The sequence below is a fragment of the Pleuronectes platessa genome, chromosome 11, assembly GCF_947347685.1.
Source record: "Pleuronectes platessa chromosome 11, fPlePla1.1, whole genome shotgun sequence".
NCBI classification, from domain to species: domain Eukaryota; kingdom Metazoa; phylum Chordata; class Actinopteri; order Pleuronectiformes; family Pleuronectidae; genus Pleuronectes; species Pleuronectes platessa.
Genome location: NC_070636.1, coordinates 14,548,727 through 14,570,587, shown reverse-complemented (window position 1 = coordinate 14,570,587; position 21,861 = coordinate 14,548,727). Strand labels below are relative to the sequence as shown.

At 41.7% G+C, this 21,861-nt stretch overlaps 1 protein-coding gene across 1 annotated transcript; it reads right to left on the bottom strand.

The window, feature by feature from the left end:
- Positions 1-876: 876 nt before the first annotated feature.
- LOC128451510 (coiled-coil domain-containing protein 9B) lies at positions 877-21,183 on the bottom strand. Its single transcript, XM_053435373.1, has 13 exons — positions 20,293-21,183; positions 16,328-16,435; positions 16,091-16,195; positions 15,807-15,962; positions 14,570-14,722; positions 9,002-9,180; positions 7,595-7,644; positions 7,451-7,501; positions 5,948-6,044; positions 4,624-4,657; positions 3,917-4,523; positions 3,751-3,833; positions 877-3,426 (listed from the first exon to the last, which is right to left on the bottom strand). The coding sequence occupies exons 1-13, from the start codon at positions 20,302-20,304 to the stop codon at positions 3,400-3,402; spliced, it is 1,662 nt and encodes a 553-aa protein (XP_053291348.1). The 5' UTR covers positions 20,305-21,183; the 3' UTR covers positions 877-3,399.
- Between the last annotated feature and the right edge of the window lie 678 nt (positions 21,184-21,861).

Below are 21,861 nucleotides of genomic sequence, written 5' to 3'. Positions count from 1 at the left end.
TCCAACCCAGCACAAAAAAAAAAAGTCGATTGATGCAGAGGAAAACAGCCCCGTGCACTGTGTTACCCAAAAATTCAGTCTTTTGATTTGTTTTCCCTGTGAAGCTTCCCCTCACTGCACAGAGCAGCTGACATAATCCTACACTGCCCTTCAATCCTTAAGCACAGCCCACAGCTCTTATTTCCATAATATCAACACCCCCACTGTAGTGCACTGTTGCATCAGACACTCCAAACTATTAGCTTTGCACCAAAGTGAACCAGCAATGTGATAGACGGAAACTGTGTCTGTTATAATCTCATAAGCAGGGATCGAAAAACCTTTTCAGCTGGTATTAGAAAAGGACAGCTCAACATTTCTGTTGATTTTCAAGGAGAGTGAGGATGCTGTACAACAGGTCAAAGGTCAAATCAAATCAATTTAATTTATATGGCACCAAATCATGAGTTATCTCAGGGCTCTGTTCACCCAGAGCAGGTCTAGACAGCTTTCTTCAATCACACACAAAAGCCTGAAATCCTCAGTGGCAGAAGGCTGCTATGGAGACAGCCACGGGAGGAGCTAATTAAAATAGTAGCACCTACGGGAGGTCCCACCTGTAGGGCCGAGAGGCTGCAGCTTTCAATTCAACAGCCCTGCAGAGAGAGAGGAAATTAATAAAAATCCCCCATGAAGGCAGAGTCAGCGGACCAAGGTCAAACTTAACAGGCTGGCAAAGCTGCGATTTCTGACCCTTTTTTCGTTCCCTCTGAGATTCACTAGAGTGGCCTTTGCTTTTCAAAGACTCTCCAGAGGAGGAATTAATTAGCATCTATGGTGTAATCGCAGGTGGCAAGGATGATATGAGAGGGTGCAACAAAATAACGCCAGGCGTGATTAGAGAATTTGAAATACAGAAAAACTTTATTGATGTTGCTCGTTCCTTCAACGTTGTTCTACAGTAAATGAAGCTAGAATTAAGTGATGATGAGCTGAGGTCACATAGACACACACACACATTCATTCCTTCTCCATGAGAGTGTGTGTAAAAACATGGAGGACAGCAGTGGTGGAGCAAGACAGTCCCTTACTCCTCCTACACATGTCACTTCAGTGAGCTGATGATGCAGATGTCTGAAAACTAAATGAACAATCTAAACAAGGATGAGCTGCTGTGTGGTTGAAGGTCCGAGAATCCATATCACTAATTTTAATCCCACAGGGATCTTTATATATTCCAGAGCTCATTTTACAACCTGCTTTTTAAACTTGTTTATTTTACCTCTGATTTAAATTCCATATATAATACAGAATAAAGCCCCGACTCAAAAACAGCATAATTCATTGCAACGTGTCTCACCGTTTTCCCAGTGTGCTTCTACTACATTCTGGACTATTTGTATTTTATGTAACCACAGTTGAGGCTGACAGGACCCAGCAGCTCAGAGCATATCCACTATCTCGTCTACTTTTGGTTACATAACCTTTGACTAAACTGAAGCATTGACGAACGCCAAAAACCTTCTTGGAGGACAGAGCTCTTGTGAGGCTCCTTACTATCACTGATACCAAACACACAACAGTAGACTGGCAATAAGCAAAAACAAATCCATACATGTCACAGGCAATAAAAAAACTGCCACTATAATGCACATACAGTTATAGATTTGCAACAATCATTCTAGTTTTAACATTCTCTTGTCCGCTGGGAGAGGCAAATAAATAAAATCAATACTGACGCTGCACTGTTACTACAGTACATTTAAAACTACAGTATGTTATGATACAAACCTTGAAACACCTTCAGTATTGAAGAAGCCGATATGCAAGGCACGACAGCGGGCTAAACCCTTTAAAAAATATTAGTTGTTTTCATGATTATAAAAGAGACCAAGTGGCAGAACAGTGTCAGGGGGGAATTACAGCTGAATCCAGGGTGTCTGTGGACTAAAGGCTAAATCCTACCGGACCTGGATAATGTTCTTTCAGTATAACGAGTCTATCCGTCCCACAGGGGGGGCAGGGGGGGGGGGGAGCCTGACTCTGTTCCACTCTTCTGCTCCAAGACTAAAAACAACTTGAGCAAAATATTCAAAATTAGTTTTTGATTCACAACTTTGAGTTTCATGTTTGTGCTGAGTTTTTGTTTACATTTGTAAATTGTATGTTATAATTCCATTAAGTGTATAAAACATTACATTTGAGGGGAAGAACAGATGATTGGGATTCAGCTGTGACACTGTGCTGACTTTAAGAAACACTAGCAATGTGTTTAAGGGCAAGTTTGAGGTTTTTTCTCTAAAGTGTTATTGATCACCTGGGAAGACTGATTTTAAAATTGCAAACTTTTAGTCTGGTAACTACCAGCTGACCATTTATAACAGCATTATTGGATACTTACTATTAAAAGAATACAGCAATGTTTTAGACCTGTACTTCTATAAAGTTTGGGGAAAGAACAGTCTGAACATGTGCTGTAGAGGCTTGACTTTTAGTCCTAAATTATGACTTTCCAAACTGAGACAAACTTATCTATGACATCATGGGGGGTTTTCTATCTCAGATTTTCACCTCCTGAGCCACAGAAGACGTGTGGCAACTTTGTTCACACTGTGTCGCACTAACACAGAGGACAAAACTATGCCCCTCAAGTAAAATCAGTGGACTTCCCTTTTAAATTTCCTTAAAAGCAAATACCACAGCCAGTGGTAATATTTTGGAAACTTACCAGTGTCTTGGTCAGAGGCCAATAAGACAATAAGTCTTAAATGTGCCCTTCAATAATATATTGATTTCTAAATCCAGGTAAGGACATTGACCCATGCTGGAAACCGTTAACAAATAGTTTCCACTCACTAAGATGTGAGTGTACATACACAGACTCTACTCTGTAGGTCTGTCACGACTGCATCATCATACACTGTGATACAGACTTTATCCAATTATTGAAAATACCTCTAAGGCAGATTCAGGCACTAGACAACATGAGTGTGGCTGAAGTTTTCTTTTCGAGGGCTACCTACGAGGAACAGATCAGCTAGCCTCCTGATGTGTACCTTGAAATGTTCATCCGCATGTAAACATTGAGTGATATTGCACTTGAGCAGCATACCAGCATACTGTTTAGGGTTTCAGGAGACATAATTCTATGTTCATAAAGTGCTTTGATCCAAAAATATTTGAGCAGGGAAACGACTCAGCATTCCTATGTCAAATCTTAGAGGTTTGAGAACTTCGATGGGAGGCCACGCACCAAAGCAAGATGACTAACCACGGTTTCGCGTGTGAGCCGTAAACTTGACATCTCGAAAAAGAGCAACCTGAAGCGAAATGAAGCATCCGAATACAAAGACACGAGAGCTTTGTGTCGCTCTGTGTGGCTGGGTTTTGGTTTCGGTGTTTCCATCGTGAAAATGTCGGTCAGACAATCTTCCCGTGTTCTCTCGCCTGCAAAAAAAAAACAAAAACATATTAAGCTTGCAAAAAGTAATTTAATTTGAACAATGCAGAGTTTGATTATCAATCTCAGGCCCGTCACGTTATTTAAGATTTAAGATCAGACCCTGTACATCAGCGGGCTGTTTCCATGCTGGATGAGATGTTATTTCTCCTTAACTCGAAACAGGCCTTGAAAAACACTTCAACTCAGAGTGAATATTGCAGCCCCTCTCTCTTCATCATTTTAACTGATCATCCATTTGCACTTCCCTCCATAAGTGCATTTACACATCTATTGATCCTGCCATCCCTCATCCTGTCTCTCATACTGACCTTGTCGCTGCTGGTACAATGCGTCGGGTAGGTTTCTCCTGACTCCAGGCTCAGGACAGACAGACCAGAGTCTATAAGCTCCTCTGTGTGAGAAAAAACATTATCTCTGGTACATGTCAACCAAACGGTTGTCAGAGAAGTCGGGGCCACTGAGAATATTTCATACCTGTGTTTGTGTTGCTGATATTGCACTTAGCAAGCTCTACAGGCTGGAGAGAGGCCTTCTCTGGAGAGGCACAGGCTTTTTCGGCAGGGGGCGAGTTGGGAGATGTGCGGGGGTTGCTGTCATTTTTAGTGCAATCAATTTCATTAGACTCCCACTGAGAGACAGGAGGAGCAGACAGATCATCGCCCTGATCCTGAGGACTTCCGTCATCCTGCTTGGAACTTTCGAAAGGCTGCTGTGGCCCTTGCACTTCCTGATAGTTCTTTTTAGGTGATGAAGCTTTTAATTTCGGTTCCGAGCTGACAGAGTCCTGAGAGCCTGCGGTTTGCCTCGTACGAGCTCCCTGGATGAGCTCCTCCGAGAAGCGTACTTTCTTCTCTGAACTCCGGGGAGACAGGGCCTCTGGGCGCCCCTGAGAGGAGGCATCCTCTCTCAAAGTAGCAGCGGACACGGATGCTGCGGATCCACTCACTTCCTCAGACACGCTCTGCAGATCTGAGCTGGGCGACAGCTTCGTTTTTGTGTCCTGACCTGTTTGATCGTCAACGTCAACATCTGTGAGTGCATCAAGTTCCTCCAGGAATTCCTCTAATGTTGTATCAGACATCTAAAGGATGAGATTAGAACAACAAATCAGTTACTTTGATTCTTTAGTAACCTTTATTAACCAATGCACACTTCATATTGGAACAGGTTTCAGTTCTTACCTGTAGGTTCTCTCCCTCTTCACCTGCCAGCCATCTGAAAAATGAAATGTAAACATTTAATATACAAGCAACTTCTATCAAATATCTCAGTAACAATGTTAGAATAGTGATGCTATTATCATTTCATTTCCCGTTAGCATTATACCATGTCTGTAAGGCAAAGATGAAGCTAAAGTTAGTTAGCTTAGCTTGGCACAAAGACTGGAAAAATGGGGGAAACAGCTAGCGTGGTCCTGCCCAAAGGTAAAAACATTACTCTGATATTCTTGTTTAATTCAAACAAAAGCAAAGCAAAGAAGTTGTTATGACTGGCCACAAATTGTCCCGCTCATAGCCACATGCATTTATTTTTTATTTTGGGCAGCTGTGGATCAAGATGAAAAGGGCGTCTTCCCCTATCCAGAAAGTGGGGGGTTCAGTCCTCGGCTCCCCGACTCTGTGTGTCCTAGGGCAAGATACTGAGCCCAAATTGCCCGTGACGGCTGTTCCAACAGTGTATGAATAAAGCGTGATTTAAAAAAAAGACGTATGGATGCACTGCATGAATTTGTGTGTGAATGTGACGTGCTTTGAAGTGACTCTTAGTAGAAAAGCACAAAAAGATACAGTCCATTCAGTCTATTTACTATACATGCTAACAAGAGTAATATTTTCTCATCCAACTCTTGACAATAAAGCAAATAAGCCTAATTCTTTCTATTTTATATTCAAATAAAAGCTACGCTAGCTTTGCTCTACCACCTGAGTCTTTGATCTCAGCTGTTGTAGAATCAGGCCTGTGGGCTGCCCAGCTGTGACAAAAGCACATCCAACCACCAAGAATTGGTCTGGATGCAACTGAGAGTTGGTTTCTACGTTGTTCCCTGACCCTTTACCTACTGCCACCACAGAGACAGACACAATAGATCATCGGGTACTTTTTCACACATCCGGTTCTGTGGTCGCATGGCTTTTCGAGATTATGATTATTTTGAGCAACACTTGTGTAATTGCGCAGCCTGATCGCCTTGTCAACAGACAGCACAGTGGCTTGTTTCACAACAGAGGAAAAGCTGGAGGAGAAAAATAAAAAGTGAATGCAGTGAGACGTGAATGAGGCCGTCTGGGTAATTGAGTCAGCTGCCACAACTTCTAAATCACGTCTCATGACATCCAGGGTAATTTGTACATTTGGGCAAACTGTTGGAAATTCACATATTTCATTCTTCACAATAACTTTTTCTCTTAACAGTTCATTGAGGCTGTGGAGAGAGACAATCCAATCAGGTTTAACATCAAGATGTCTTTTTGGTGTAGCACTAAATCATGTTTCACTGATACTGACCTCCTGGCCCTCCCAGTCAAGCGATCTTTGCCTTTAGCTTTACTGCTCATCACCGGCACTTTTTTAGCTACCTTGTCTTTTCCTCGCTTCTCACGTCCTGTAGGACAGGGGAATACAGGAAGTCACAATTAGCGCACAATAGCGATCACCACTGCCACATGTATGAAAATACGATCTAATCAGTTTATAATGCAGAGGGACAGTAGTGGCAGGGTAACAGGAGCAATCACCAGGGGGGGCTGGGTTGTAGCAAGTTTGGGTAAACAGTAGCGCTGTTAAACGATTACAATATTTAATCGCGATTAATTGCATTCATGTGATCGTTAACTCAAAATTAATCGCAATTAATCCCACATTTTTATCTATTCTAAATGTCCCTTTTTTTTCTCCATAATTATTTTTTCGTTTTAATGCTCTATCAACATGGAAAAGTGGATTGGCTTGCTTTATGCAAATGTTTTATCTCTATTGAAAAACAACATTGCCAAACAGGGCGGTACAAAATAAAATTATAAAGTGCACATTTCAGGTAAACAATGAATGTTATACCATGGCTTAATATTTTCTTTTTTTCAAGTTTGCTGTGAACATAGCAGTCAGGCCTCTTATTTCAGAAACAGTGAACCGTAACATTTAGGTTACCAATAAAAGGTAAGCCTACTACTTCTTTGCTTTCAGTCAGGTACTCAAACAGACAAGCAACAAAATAACAAACAAACAAAATACACATGCAAGTGTCAGCCTACTTTGAAATAAATTAAACACAGAACTTTGTAGGGCTATTTGAGTCCTCCCCATATTTGTGGAAAATGTATGAAATAAGAAGTTCCCTATTTTGAAATAAATAAAAACATATAGCTGCAGCCTAATGGCTTAAAAATATTTTTTTTAAGCTATTTTAGATGGCGAAAAATTAAAACAAAAAGCGAGAGCAGGTCAGACTGGAGGCGAACACAGATACTGAAGCTCGGTAGAAACCAACTGCAGCTTCTTATCTGATCAAGAAGCTGTTCAAGTGAACGAGCTCTGACAGTAATTAACTATGGGAAAAGTGTATATGTTCAATTAAAAAACATTAGAAAATAGCTAACATTTAAATTCAAACTTAAGATATGGCTGAAAGCAAATTGAACTTGTAATCATTTGTAAGAACTACATTTAATCTCATATGATTTGATGGTGTTGTACTCTAATCGTCAGGTTGCCTTGTAAGAACTGTCTATGAATGGGAGATGAAAATTAGCCTATACAGCTAAGTGACTTTCATTTAAATCATTTGTCTGTTGTCAATGAGCACTGTCCCTATCATATAAATAAACAACAAATTCATTAATTAAATTACATCAAAATCCATCTTCACTGTTTGTGCTTGAATTTCTTTGAATTGACATCAAGAAAAACTAGACATCTCACAAAAAAGGAGCTTTATTACCTTTTCTGTACACTATATGAATGTCTTAAGGGACTTATCTGATCAAAACACAAAAGTTCAGATTGAGATACCTCTTGGGTCCACATTTGCCCTGGGTTGTCCTCTTTGAGCACTTCGTCCACCTGGAATTAAAAACAATAAATAATGAATAATACAACACCAACATTGAAATCGATCTTTTAGCTCATGTCTTATTCTAATGTTTTCAGTCTTACCTCTGCTACAAGTCCCCCAGTCTCTCTCAGGCAGGGATTTGTCTGAAAACCTAAAAGCAAAGGTTAAGATGCACAGAAAAACAATTTTAATTTCAAAGTGACATCACTGCACATTTATGCAGAAGCAGTGAGAGGGGGTTTCTCTCCACTTGTCACACATTTGTATTGTACATCCACTGAATCCCTAAATAGTTGAGTCAAAAATACATTTCCTCCCCTATTCTGACTGAAGGGTCTTGTTTAAGTGTCGCCAAATAAGGCAAGGCATTCCATCCCGTAGCCCTGGCTAAAAATAACGTCTCCTTCCTTGTCTCTTTAAATTTTGAAGCTTCCTTAAACAGCACATTCATTTACTCAGCCCATGTATTTATTCTGCAGCTTTCACCCTTAGTACTACAGGCCAGATTGTTTCAAATCCAACAACTATTAAAAATGAATGGGTTGTGTTTTTCCCTCCAGTTAGTCTGATGCGCTATCGTTTGATTTCACAAAAGAAAAGGGAGGGCAGGCTCGAACATACTGCTCATCGACTCATTTTAGAATGAGAGATAGTCTGCAACACGTTATACTAACATAACACATACAATGACACAATTCACTTAAACAGTAATTACTTTGTGATGTTCTTCGAGCTTAGTGTTGTTTGTTTGTTATCTACATCTGCACTGAAAATTCAATTTTGCCGACTTCAGAGGTAAAACAAGAGGCTTTAATTTGTCACTACAACGCATATTAGCAGAGCATAACAACTGGAATCAGGGGAAAAGCTACCCTAGGTTTATTAACTGTCTCTAGTTAGTTATCAATTTCGTAGCTACAAAATTATGTCAGCTCCATTGCTTTTCTGCCTGTGAAACCCTGAATGTATTCATGTTTCTATGTTTCTATTTGTGCTGGTAGGTTTATGTTTTAACCTTTAGGCCGCTGCTGCAAACATTAGTGGTTTCCATCTTCTCATTAGTATGATAGGCAAGACAGCACAGAATATTTTTTCGTTAAAATGGGTTTGCGTTAACGTCGTTAATAACACGTTTAACTGACAGCACTAATATATCTATTTATATTCAAGTATAACTTACAGAAATAAGAATGTATTTTTTTATTTCATTATTTGATACTAGATGGAAGCGTATGATTTAACTAGAGAGATAACGATTTTTTAAAATGTTTTTATGAGATTGATTGAAGACCAGGAGTTCGTGACTATTTCTAACTGGCCAAATAAAGCTCTAATCTCCTTAAACAACCACCAAGTGTCCCTTAATAAGCCAAATCTGAAGAAGAATAAAGCTACTCAGTTGAAATTTCATGGAAATAGATTGAAAAAGATTTCTCTGAGAGAGATCTACTATCACAGCTGTGAAAAGTCAAAGTGCCCTGGGGACAGTGAGTGCTAAGATGTCTCACATGTTCTCAGTCTTGTCCACGTCCCATGCCCTTCTCCACTGGCCCTTTGCGTTTTTATGCCGAGCCACTCTCTCCTTGTCGATCTGCTCGCGCTCTTTCCTCCACCTCAGATACTCCTCCTGCTCTTCTTTCTGTGTGGGGATGTCCAGGTCTGTAATGGCAAGAGGGCTGTACGGCTCCTACGTGAACACAAAACATTTGAGTGGGGTTTAATACATAAAAGAAAGTGTCTTTCTCAATGTAGATGGATATCATATACTTTATATAGAGATGGACGACATGACTGCTCATGAAAAGGGACGCCAAAGCATTTTGATCGCCCCCTAGTGGATGGCTGCAGTATAGGTCATAAATTCCTCCTCTATCATGTTCATGGATGGAGGTCAAAGAATGAGTTGATAGATATAGCATAACATTTAATAATTTACTCGTACCCATCAGTGTTCAAGGACACTAACATAGAAGAAAAAAACTTAACTTTAAACCCTGACTGACATTTATAAGAACATGTAAACTAAACAAACTCTATAATGTTGTGGGCAGATATACGGATATTTGTGTTTAATGTGTATATAGGTCAAGGCATGACTATGGTATATTATATTGTTACAGTGGTGGCCGGCTGCACTATAAGTCATTGATCCTGTCTCCTCCATGTTAATGGAAGGGACATAGACAAAACAAAAAATTCAAAAAACACATCAAATACATTTTTCTGAAAGATGGTTTCTGGCATTTTTACGTAGTTCTTATCCCAATGATTTTTTTCTCAGGGGATCATTGTCTGATAACTTTGGTTTTAAATAATTATTTGATGCAATAAAATGGTTTGAAACGCCATGATTGACAACTGAGACTGACTTGTGATTGGTCAAGTGCAAGTGTCGGCAGGAAGTCCTTACTGCACTCGATTGCTACAGCAAAGACTCCAAAGGCGCAAGATGGCGGCCTTTTGGCTTTGATGCGTCGTCCATCTTTATCTACAGCCTATGATTTATATCACGGTGCTATCCACTCTTCGGTAATGAATCACTGGCATTTACTAAATTAAATCACCCCTGCACCACTCTGTGTCTCATTATAATATATTTGATGCATCATTCTACACACTAACCAGAGCAATGGAGGAAAACAGCTAAACAACAGCCTTCCATTAGACATGGGTGGTCATAAACAAGAAGAGCTTCTCATCTGTAAACAAATAATTTCACAGTGGGTGAATACAGATCAATCGGGATCAACAAAAAAAATAGGGAACAAACAGAGGTATTGTAGTATTTTCGTGCATTCTGCATATGCCAATCACTGCCGCATTATCAAAACTAAACGTTCCCGCTGGGCCCAGTGAGCATCCATTTGATTACAAAAAGCCTCTTGTTCGTCAACCGTGCTGACTGCGAGGCAACACAATCAAACTCTCTGAGACAATATTCCAGACAAAAAAATGCAGTGTACTGCTTTGTAAATGTAATTAGGTCCCCTTCCTCCTTCTTCCCCCTCTTAACCTGCTTATTGATTAGTGCCATTAGAGCAGAAAGGATTGTTGGCCAATACTAAAGGGAGAGGAGGGAGATGTTATGCAGGCTCTTAACACATCAAAGCAGACAGAGGCTGTGGGTTCTCGCTACAAACGCCTGGAGTAAATCCGGTCTAGAAACAGTGCTGTGCTTTGAGGGACGTTATGTAAATAAAACAGCAGTCTCTGAGGGACAGTGCCTGTCAGCGTTCAATTTTCTTTCTCTTTCACAGCAAGAGGGAGATTACATCGATGTCTGGAGAATATTAAAATGTTGTGTTACCGAGGGAAAAAAAACATACTTTACATGCTTCTCCTCTGCATACTATGTCTCACAGCTACAGAGAAAAACTGTCTGAGAAAGAGACATAACACAGTTCCAATGAAAAAATAAAAAGATGGGTGATGTTTTCCCCGCAGGTGTGGACCAATCAGAGTCAAGTAAACATGTTGCCTTTCTGCTTTGTACATAGCATCTGTGCTCATCCCTGTGTTTTCCATTTCCTCTCCTCTGACCCCTGGAGAATGTCAGTGGACACAAGGGACAGTGCTTCTCACATGTTCCAACAGGCCGTCTCCTGCTGCCACCCCAGCCGCCCTGCTAATAAGCACTTTTCAATTTGTGGCCTCCACAGGGCCTAACAGGGAGGTTATCAGGGGCCAACACAGGTAACGTAGACATCACATGGAGTATGGGCAGTGCAGTAGGACTTTTAGATGGTAAAATTGCTAAAGAGAAAAAATAAAAGTTTTGCTCTCATTCTGGACTGTCAAGCCTCCAGAAGCTGCCATTGTTCCTTTTTTCACTCGGCTCAGACTGTAGGGCAGGCGACGGATGGAGAGGCGGAGGGGCATGAACGGCATCATTTGTCATGTGGCATATTCGGCGAGCCTTTGAAGCCCGTCGTGCTGCCTTTACTCTTCAGCCTGTTTATCGCACGCCTGATCTGTGAGACATCCCTGAGCTACTCCAGTGATGTGAACACGCGAGCTAGAAAAGGAGGGTGTGGCTTTCTGTGTGTTGATGAGGGTGCAAACCTGTAACGACAACCTTTTGGCTTATGAGTTATCTCAAACCTGAGAAGATGTTTTAGAGATACAGCATCAATATTCACATTAAAATATTGGTGTGTTTGTGTGTCTGTTTTTTAAACCATGGCACTGGGCAGCTCCTCTTTATGCTTCTAACCCTAACCTCGTACTGTCTGAGAGGGGACGAATGATTAACATAACAAAAACAAGGGTGCAACAGTTGCTTATTGCCACTGACTTCACGTGGCTGTAAAGAGTCACATAACTGATGCAACAAACTGAAAAAGCAAATCAAGCAAGAGCACACACACAAAGATTAAGAGGCTGACACTGCCCCCAAGTGGACTGAGGAGGGTATAGCATGCACTGGTACTCTGGTTTTTAAATTTCCACTTTGCAAACAGGGCGTCATTGAAGCAGAGTGCAGTAACAGATGACTGAATGTTAATGTTACTCACCTGACTGCAGGTAGAGAAAAGTGTGAAATCTGGCTCTGGTGTATTTCTGCCTGGAAGTTGTGGTCTGTTTAAACAATTCATGAGTCACGTTGCCGGTAAAAGCAACACTGGCATCAACAGACCATAGGGGAAAAGACAATAAATGCTGGGCAGAGAGGTCTAGTATAACTACAGACAATGACACACACATAAACACACTCTCATACGCACTCCCGAATGAGGTCTAGCACATACGCAGGAACAAAGAACCCCTGGCTTCTGTGTTTCTTTTCTTTTTCCCTCCTTACATGTCTTCTTCCTCTCTACTCTCTGACCCTTTCCTGGCACCTTGCCAGGCCTGTCTCTGTGGCAGCATAATGAGCCTTTTTACAACGGGAAAGGCAGTCGAATGTTAATTAGATCAAATCCACCCCTTTCAGAATGGTGGGAATGGGGAAACAATCGTGCCACAGGAGGACAGATCACTAAAGGGTCCAAAGATGAGAAATGGAGGCTGGAGACAGACAGTGGGCTCTGCAAAGGAGTGTCTCCCCCTCTTTCCTCCCTACTTACTTTTCCTCTCACTCGTCCATCCTGGACATCCTTTCGCCTGTCTCTCGTTCTCATTAGTGTGACATGACGTCTAGTCATGAGGCCGTTACAAGCATTACGATCTGCCTGGGACACTGCCACACAACCACACCCCTGTCACAGAGTCATTGTTCTATTCCAGCATGTCTGATGCACACGCTCATTAGGAAAATATTGCAGAGGTAATCTGCAGTTTGTCATGGACCTTTAACATAAACGTAATTTTCTGATTGCCTCCTCCCGAATCCCCCTTCAGCAGCGCTCATCCTCTTTGCTCTCTTATAAGCCATATAAAATGAAAATGGTTCTGCAAACAGCAACCACATGGAAACCAGGTCTCTGGGATTCACTTGTGCACTGGAGCGCTGGCTACTGTTCAACTGCTGATGTAATCCACATGATAAATAAAAAGGGGGACAGAACAAACGGGACAGAAATAAAGGCAAGAGAGCAGCGGGTTCAGCCCCTAGATTTAGTGCTAATTAACTCCGACAGGCCAGTGAGCAGTGCTGCAGCAGGACAGTTTGGTCCTCACTTTTTCAATGGGCTATTTGAGGGTCAAAGGGATAGTTCAACCAAAACTGAAAATTCACTCATAATCTACTTACCACTATGCCGGTGGAGGAGTGGGTGTAGTATCACTTCTGTAGTTTTAGGGGTAAACAGTGTTGCAGCCAAATCCAATAAAATTTAAGCAGAGGTTGACGACTTCTTCAAACATAAAAAACACAACAGAAAAAAAAACATAAAATGCCTCCATACTGCTCCTGTGGTGTCATCCAAGAGTCCCTATGCCTCGATATTCAAATTATACAAAAAAAAAATCATTTACGACGTGTTTTTAGCCTAAATGTCCACTCTGATCCTCCTCCTGAGCCAGTCATGTTCGCACCCACAAACTGAGTTTTCCTTTTTCTCTGAACTATCCCTTTAAGACTTGGTTTTAGGGTTTTACCGTTAGGGTTAGGCATTTAGTTTGGATGGTTAAGGGGTAAGGGTAAGGGGCTATGGGAATGTATTATGTCAATGAGTGTCCTCACCAAGATAGAAGTACAAACATGAGTGTGTGTGTGTGTGTGTGTGTGTGTGTGTATGTACATATATTTAGAAAGAGAATCCACTTTGTGTTGTGTCCAGAGACCCCTCCTGTGGCTGGACTGTGTCTGTGTTTACACTGGTGAGGATCAGCTGTCTGCGCCCTGCATCAGCTCATTGATTTGGCCGCAAGTGTGTGTGCATGCGAGTGTGTTTGTTTGTGTGGGTGTGCGCATGCCTCAGACTGTAGCAGAGCAGCTGTTCCAGACTTTCTAAATACCCGGGGGGGGCTAAGGTCAGTGATAGTGTGGCATTTCACATCCTTGCTGGGGGTGGTGCATGTCTCTCTGCCTATGTGTGTTAAACATAAGATCTCAAGCATCCAGCATATGGTAAAGCTATTGATATTCAATAGTCTCATTATATATTACTGATAACGCAGCCTTTTGTTGAGCAGTTACTGCATCTATCTCTCTTCAATTAGTCTGCATGGCACTCGAGGGGCTCTGTGAACTTTACAGCCTGTTCCACAAACACCCAAAGGCATCTACACTCAGAATCTATGATTCTTTTTAAAAAAATACAACAAAAGATTCTTCAGAGGGAGAAAATATACTGAATAACCATCAGACATGAGTGTGATCACAAGAAGTCAGAAGTCACCCAGACGATGCTGGATTCTTTTAATTTTTGGTCCATAGCTCTGTTAGCAGCCCCCCTTTCACTAATCCCACAGCAGTCAGCCACAGCCCACCTCCTGTCCACAACCATTGTGCTCCATCATTGGAGGGCTTTGGCCAGCCGACATGTCTGACATCTATGTAAAACACGTCCTAGCAGTCCACGGAGGACAAACAAAGGGGGTGTGCGAGAGTGAAAGCAGACAGTAGGGTGCGTGCCGTGTTTTTAACACTAGAGCATGTGATCGCTGGAGCTTTCAGTGTGTCCAATTCAAACCTGTGCTGCTGATGGGCTTCTCTTGTTCGTGTGAGGTGGTTGCTTCCCCCTCCCAGCTGACTCTACGCCCCTCGGCGGTCCATCTTCCGTAGGGCTCTTGACGTGTGCGGCGTCCGGCCTCTTTTCAGGCCTCTCACTCACCACCCTCTTACCCTGGAGAGACAGTGACTCTCATTAGTGTCATAGCTGCCACCAGGTGCATTGAAATACAATGACCAAATTCTGCATAATTATTATTTTGAGGGTGCAACCACATTCTTATGCAGTAAAACACATGTACTCCTGCTGGTCTGTATACAGACCACTCATAAATAGAGGATCTTGACAGCTCTATTACAAATGTAAGCTTTTTATACAAAATTACATTTTATACATTACTGCTGGGTTTCTCTATATTATTGTAAGGTCTTGACCTTGATATGTAAAGTGCCTTGAGTTCATGTATGTTGTGATTTGGTACTATACAAATAAAATGTAACTGAAATGCAATGAAAATGGAATATTGTACCTCCACCAGCTGCACATTTTAGCCATGCTAGCTTCATGTCTCTTTGGGTAGCTATGTCAGTCCACCACTTGTGTCCACTTCTGACCCAAGAATGAAAAACAATATCTGTATAAACATTAAATGTGTTGTCCTATAACATGGTACAGATATCAATGGTGCCCAGAGAATGTAATAACTAAGAACCTGGTGATCCCCAGACTAATATTAAAAAATGTACACTTCGCTTGTGACCTGACACCCATATAACAAATGACCTCCAAGCCTCATGTCAGACTCATCCCTACCTCATGTTTAAACATTAGCATGTCACCATGCTAATCTAAGATCTCGAACATTGAAAACAATGCACTAGCATAGCTGATTGTTAGCATGTTAGCAGGCTGTAGATTCCTCTTTTTAACTTCTCACAGATAAATTGAGCATCAAACAGGAATATTTAGCCGGTTTTTGATAGCTCACTACATCATTAATACATAGATTTATTTAAGTTCCAGTAAATAAGTGTGCTCAGCTGGTTAATTTGCTAGATAAGAATCCATCCAATTCAAGCTGCAACACTATGGAACTTGTTTTCTTCCCGAAACTTACTGTTTGACTGCTTCCAGCAAGGTGTGCGTACTGATTTGAATGAATGAAATTGAATGAACTTTCATGATTGTTAATAAAACTACAGGAGTTTGGGGTTCTTTGTTTTTTTCCATGTCACTTCAAGTTGAAATTGGCGTTTACCGTTTTTCCTGCCATGGTGACTGTTAACTGCTTCCTGTGGCCCTGGGCAGCACTCTGTGAGGGGCCCTCTCCCCCCCTGTCAGGCCCGGCCTCCTGCTGTCCTTTACCAGCTGCTGAACCACCGCTGAAGGGCTTTGTCACCACCACACGACTATCCTGCTTTCAAATCATAGAGGGGAACATGTTGTAAATTATTCATATTATATAACTTCTAAAATCTGTCTTTACCATATCGTCTATACAGCATTATTAGCAACAGTCATCTCATATTCTGAAACACTCACATTGGTGGACTTGTTGATCGTGATGGTGAGATCCTCAGCTTTGCCCTTGCAGCTCTGCAGCGCCATTCCGTCGTCCTCTGCCCTTTTCTTGTCTTCCTCCACCTCCTACATGCAACCCAATGAAAACAACCAATCAGGAAGCCTGAAGGAGACCCCACACAAAGACTTCCAAAACCCTACTCCGGGAACCAAGTCTGAACATCACAGGTACTTCTCTGCCTGCAAACACGTCCTCACCTTGTACCTCTTCATGAGCGTCTCATTCTTCCGGCGGAGAGCCTCAATCTTCTTGTCCAGCTCCACGTCCCTGCCATGATCCCTCTTGGGCGTCATGTTACTGGCGCTCTAAGATGACACACATCAAACATTAGATCATAAAGAATTTGCTTGAATATTATATTTTGAGTTTAGGGCCAGTTATTCCATCCCATATTTATTGAGATGATTTGTGCCCTCTCGACCACTAAGATCTGCAGATTGAGTCCTGCTGGTAACTCCCCCTTTGGAACTCTCTCTTTTAAATGTTGTCTTAAAACCCTTCATGTTTGGTTTGCATTAATCTATACTGTTTTTATTTGTTTTATTTATTTTTACTAGTTTCTCTCTTGTGTGGCCAATGTCCTTTCAGTAAGCTGCCTGGTTTGGGTTTAAATGTTTTGGTTTTATTTCTTCTTATTTAGCACTTTTTTTTACATAGAGTAAGAAAATAATGAAAAGTGTGGTGTAAATTAAGCTTTATTATTATTATTTCAATGCAAGTTTGTTTTTTAGTTTCACTACAAGAATTATACTTTTTATAAAGTCTTTATACACAGACAAAACAGTTGTGCAAGAACTTTCCCAACATAAAATAGTGTAAAACCGGAAAATGTTGATTTCAATTAGAAATGATTTAACAAGAGAATAAGTAAACAAATCCATTCTGATATTTTATGCCAACTCTCATTGCTGGCTAGATTAGCACACTTGTTGCTATAGAAACAATTTTGTCTGAACAAAAACATGGAGGTTTGATATTCAGCTGTTGTTACAGTATTATATTCATATGTATTCTGTATATATGGTCCCCATTAAATAAGATTTAAAATAATACAAACATTTGAATAAAGTCTGCCTATAAAGAGAGTGACAACGAGGTCAACTTTTAGTTGCTGCATGGTCATGCATTCTGAAAATGTCTTGTGTCCACACGACTGCATGTGCTGCGATAACACACACCGCTCACACCCAACACACATGGAGTGTTCATCATGGAGCTCAGTTACAAATGCGGCCAGAATGCATATGCAGAGCATCTTGAACATGCTGATGAAGTCATCAGGGCATTCCTCCTCACACGACAAGAGGCCCCTATAATGAAAGTCTCTGCAGAGACAGCTGCCATCATGTTTGAGCGCTGCAGCCGAGCTGAAGAACACGCAGATGAGAATAAATGAAACAACATTGAAGACACGATCACAGGAAGTTCAGGACATTTCGGAGATGACAACAACCGCTGAACTGCAAAGATTGTTATAAAAGACAAATTGGACATCTTGTGAAATACGCTTATTCGCTTTCTTTAGAGTAAGATGAGAGGACTGCAGACCTGTGGCAAGCAGCAGAGTAACCTGTCCAATCACAACTTGTCATTTTTATAATAGATTTCACTATGATTTAAAAAAAATGCTAATATGTGAGATTTAAATGGGCCACTGGATGGATTTCGATGCCTTTTGACAGAACCAGGTTAGCTGCATCCCCACCGTTTCCTATCTTTATGCTAAATTAAGCTAATCAAGTGCTGATTGTAGCGTGACTCTTAATCCACAAATGTTCCTTCAAACATTCCTTTGAAATTGTCAATAGGTGCAATTGAAATGCCAGCACAAGGGCCAGTCACAAGGCAGCTCATACGTCATCCAAAATGTAAGATTCTGTCATGTCCCAATGGGATGATACAAAAAGAAAACTAAAACTTCTGTGCCGATGCAAGCTGTCTAGAGGAGAAACCACATTTTTAACAGTAGTTATCTATTATTATTATTGTCATTATTTTTATCATTTGCTTTTTTTTAACTAGGTTAGTACCTTTGAGATAAAAAATAAGGGAGACCTGGCCAAAAATAGCAGCAACACAATTTAATCTAATAGATTAATAGCATTATTTCCCTATATTCAGTCTGGACTTTGGCAACAATAAATCGCAAATACTACAGATATTATGACTTCCAGTTCAAAAAAAGAAGTTAAATAGGTAGGAATTTGCCCAGGATGCTTTTATACATGAATGGAATATACACCAATGGCTGAGAGGGCACACACATAAGGGAGATCAATTGCTATAGAGTGAAGAAGTCAATGGTGAGTATAGAGAATGACACTTTGTAATAAATCTCAGTGTCCCATGATCACATTAAATTACATTTCATTTAGCTGACGCTTTCATCCAACGCGACTTACAATAAGTGCATTCAACCATGAGGGAACAATCCCAGAACAACAAGAATCAAGAAAGTACTATTTCTTCAAGAAAGCCAAACTACAAAGTGCTATAAGTAAGTGCCATTTAATTGCTACTAAATTGTTAGTTTAAACTTCTGTTCAAGGTAAAGTCGGGAGGGATGTGTTTTTAGTTTGCGGCGGAAGATGCATAGACTTCCTGCTGTCCTGATGTCATTGGGGAGCATATTCCAACATTTAGGAGCCAGGACAGCAAACAGTCGTGAGAGAGCAACAAGCCGATTGGCAGATGCAGAGCGGAGTGAACGGACTGAGGTGTAACGTTTGACCATGTCCTGGATGTAGACTGCTCTCCAGCATGTGAGGACACATCTCTATCATCAAATCTACAATTTATTTTCCACACAGAAAAAAAGGCAGGATCTAAAATGGTTGGGATTTATAGTTAATGTGTCAGGTAAATATCTGCCCCAACTTTAAAACAATGGAATCAGAGCTATTAGAGTTTGCTGCTGATTCATCCTTCCCTCTGTCTGATTTCAAGCCAGGCCCAATTTTCTTCACATCTTCAGCAGGATTTCATTCAGCACACAAACAGTACTCAGATAATCCTCAATAAACAACAGTCATTCAACTCAATAAGCTAGAACCAGTGTTTTCATCCTCTGTTTTCACTCACAGCAGAGAAGTGTCAATAACACAGACTAATAGGAAAGTCACTGAAACTGCGAAGGCAAACAACTTGTTTAGACGGATCCCACTCTCACTCCCACTCCCAAATTATTTCCGAGGGGTCAGACCCTCTCGACAGAGGCAGCAAACAGCTGTGCCAAAGTGAGTCAGTCATCCTCCACTGTTGCCCCAGTGACGGCAAGAACGCCGAAGCCACTTCTGTGTGATATTTCTGGCCCGGAATGATGACTCACGGCTCACAGGCACACCAAGGCCGTCATGTTGGGACTGCAAGATATTCTTCTGTGCTGTTTCCACCACCGCCGCTGGTGCGCCTGCAGAGACTGGCTGCCACTGAGAGGATTTAGTTCAACTACAGGACTTAAATCCTGCTGGCAGCCTTTTTGTACTAAAGTTGTCAGCACAGACTTTAAAGCGAAATAGCAAAGAGGAAACATCCTGAATCCATATGAGTCTTTCAAACCTGCAAAGTCCAAGAGAGCAAGAGAGAAAAGTTGGGACTCACTCAAAGAGGCGGCCGGCTGGAAAGTGGCTACGTCACAGCTTCTAGTTGTCAGGGTATCCAAACACAACACACCATGAGGACATGCCACCAAGAATAGGCGCAAGGGAGATACAAGCTGCCCACTCTGAATCTCAGTGAGGCCAATGGCGGAGACTGAAGTGAGCACTGGCCTCTGCAAAGTGGGGGAGACTATGTGTGGGGACGGTCCCCCTCCCGGGTTCAGCAGTCCAGTTCTTTGATTGTGCAGCAGCAAGGGTAACATAGGCACATAAACACACACGATCACGAAACACAGTGAAACGCTGTGGGTCTGCCAGGGGACGGTACCCATGCCTGGACAGGCAGGCAAAAGGGGGAGGAGGGGGGCCTGCAGAGAGAAAGCTGCCAAGGCTTCCTCCCTAGCCAGGATTCCTGCCACCTACAGGAGCACCGACGGAGGACAGAAAAGAGCCAGAGACACAACTGAATCGCAGCTCAATCTGCGACAGAGCAGGAGAGGAAGCGACAGAGCCTCAAACTGAGAGAGAGGGATGAGAAGGGGAAGGAGAAAGGAGACACTCACGGGTCTTTCCATGTCAGCGGGGAGAGCTGGGCTGAGTCCAGGCGCGAGGCTGCCGAGGCGGCGGGGAGGGCTGCCTGGAGTCGACGATCATGCCTCGATTACAATGAGCCAAGTTGGGCAAGCAGCCAAGATGTCTCACAAATACACAGAGCTCCCCTGTTAACAGATTTCACAGCACCCACCCGCTCGTCCAGCCTCTCTCATTCTCTCTCTCGCTAACCCTCCCACCCTACTGCACATATGCTCTCTCACTCCCTCTCTCCGTCTCTAAAGCACTTGCTCTTTCCCCCTCCTCACTTATCCTCCGCTCAAAGCATGCTGTAGTTAAATCTGGTCTCCCTCTCTGTACACATTTTTGTCTGTGTATATATATATACAAGTGCATACAAATTTCCTTATACTTTTTCTTTATCACTTTTAACTATAACATTTAACCCCAGATAGATGTGGGTCTGCCAGGGCAGGGTACCCATTTATTATTTCCTTCTTTTCTAAAGAGAGAAACATTTATTTATATCATTCCTCATATTTTTATAACTGTTACATTTAACATTAGAAAAATGACTGTTTCTTAATTTATTCTTTCCTCCTTTTCTAAATAATTTCCGTGTGTGTATGTCTCTGCGCATGTATGTGTGTACCGGTATATCATTTCATTATCATATCATTTTCAATAGCTACATTTAACATTCAAGTCAACTTTAGGCCTATATACTGTTTACACCTATATATATTGTAAAGACATATACATATTAAACATTTTGTCTCAGATTTGCACTTCATTATTGAATGTGAATGCGAGTGTGTTCAGATATTTTTGCTACGTATGCCACTGTGTCCCAACTAACTAAGATGGTTAGAGAAAATAATTAATGAGAGAGAAAAAAATATTTGAAAGCTTCCTAAATGATTCCATTTCTCATGGGGCCTCATTCACATCTATAATGAAACTATATAAATGCAGAAATCACAAATGAGACAGCAGCTGCGTCTCCTACGAGCTCCAGACTACTTGTTCAGAGCTCTAATGAAGCTTCCTAAAGACTGCATGGTGGATGGGTTGGTAAAGGGGTGGGAGGCTACTGGCTGCTGAAGTTCCCACAAATCTCCATGCAGGACATTTTGCATCTGCCAGAGCCCAGTGTGAGAGCTGGGGACAGGCAGCGGCACACAGGCGGCCCTGAGGCAGCAGCAGCAGCAGCAGTCTGATGTCCCACTGAGAGACGGTGTACAGCCCCTGCAGTTTTAAAATGCAAAAACACACACATAGTTTACATTGTAAACAGATCGATACTGCTGCTAATGAGCTTAAGGCCTTCACAAAGAACTTTGAGTCTGGAACATATTTGAGTTGATTTATGAATAAAGTAAGAAGTTAGTGTCTGTAACATCGTCTCCAAACTGGCCATCTTTCTGTATGAGCCAGGCTAATGTCGGGTCAAAGGTTACGCTAGGTGATGTTTTCAAAACAGTACAGTTGTGGTACACAAACACATTAGGAATATTAACTATTGGAGTCTATGTCACTTACCTTAGATAAACAATGAATTAGCGACCGGAGGAGTCTGC

What these genes read in the sequence shown, in the direction of transcription:
- LOC128451510 (XM_053435373.1), bottom strand. An exon ending in GAAGCCCATCAGCAGCACAG is followed by an intron (nt 9,181 to 14,569) that starts GTTTGAATTGGA and finishes GTGTTCACGTAG; the next exon opens with GAGCCGTACAGCCCTCTTGC. An exon ending in GGCAAATGTGGACCCAAGAG is followed by an intron (nt 6,045 to 7,450) that starts GTATCTCAATCT and finishes CCTGTCCTACAG; the next exon opens with GACGTGAGAAGCGAGGAAAA.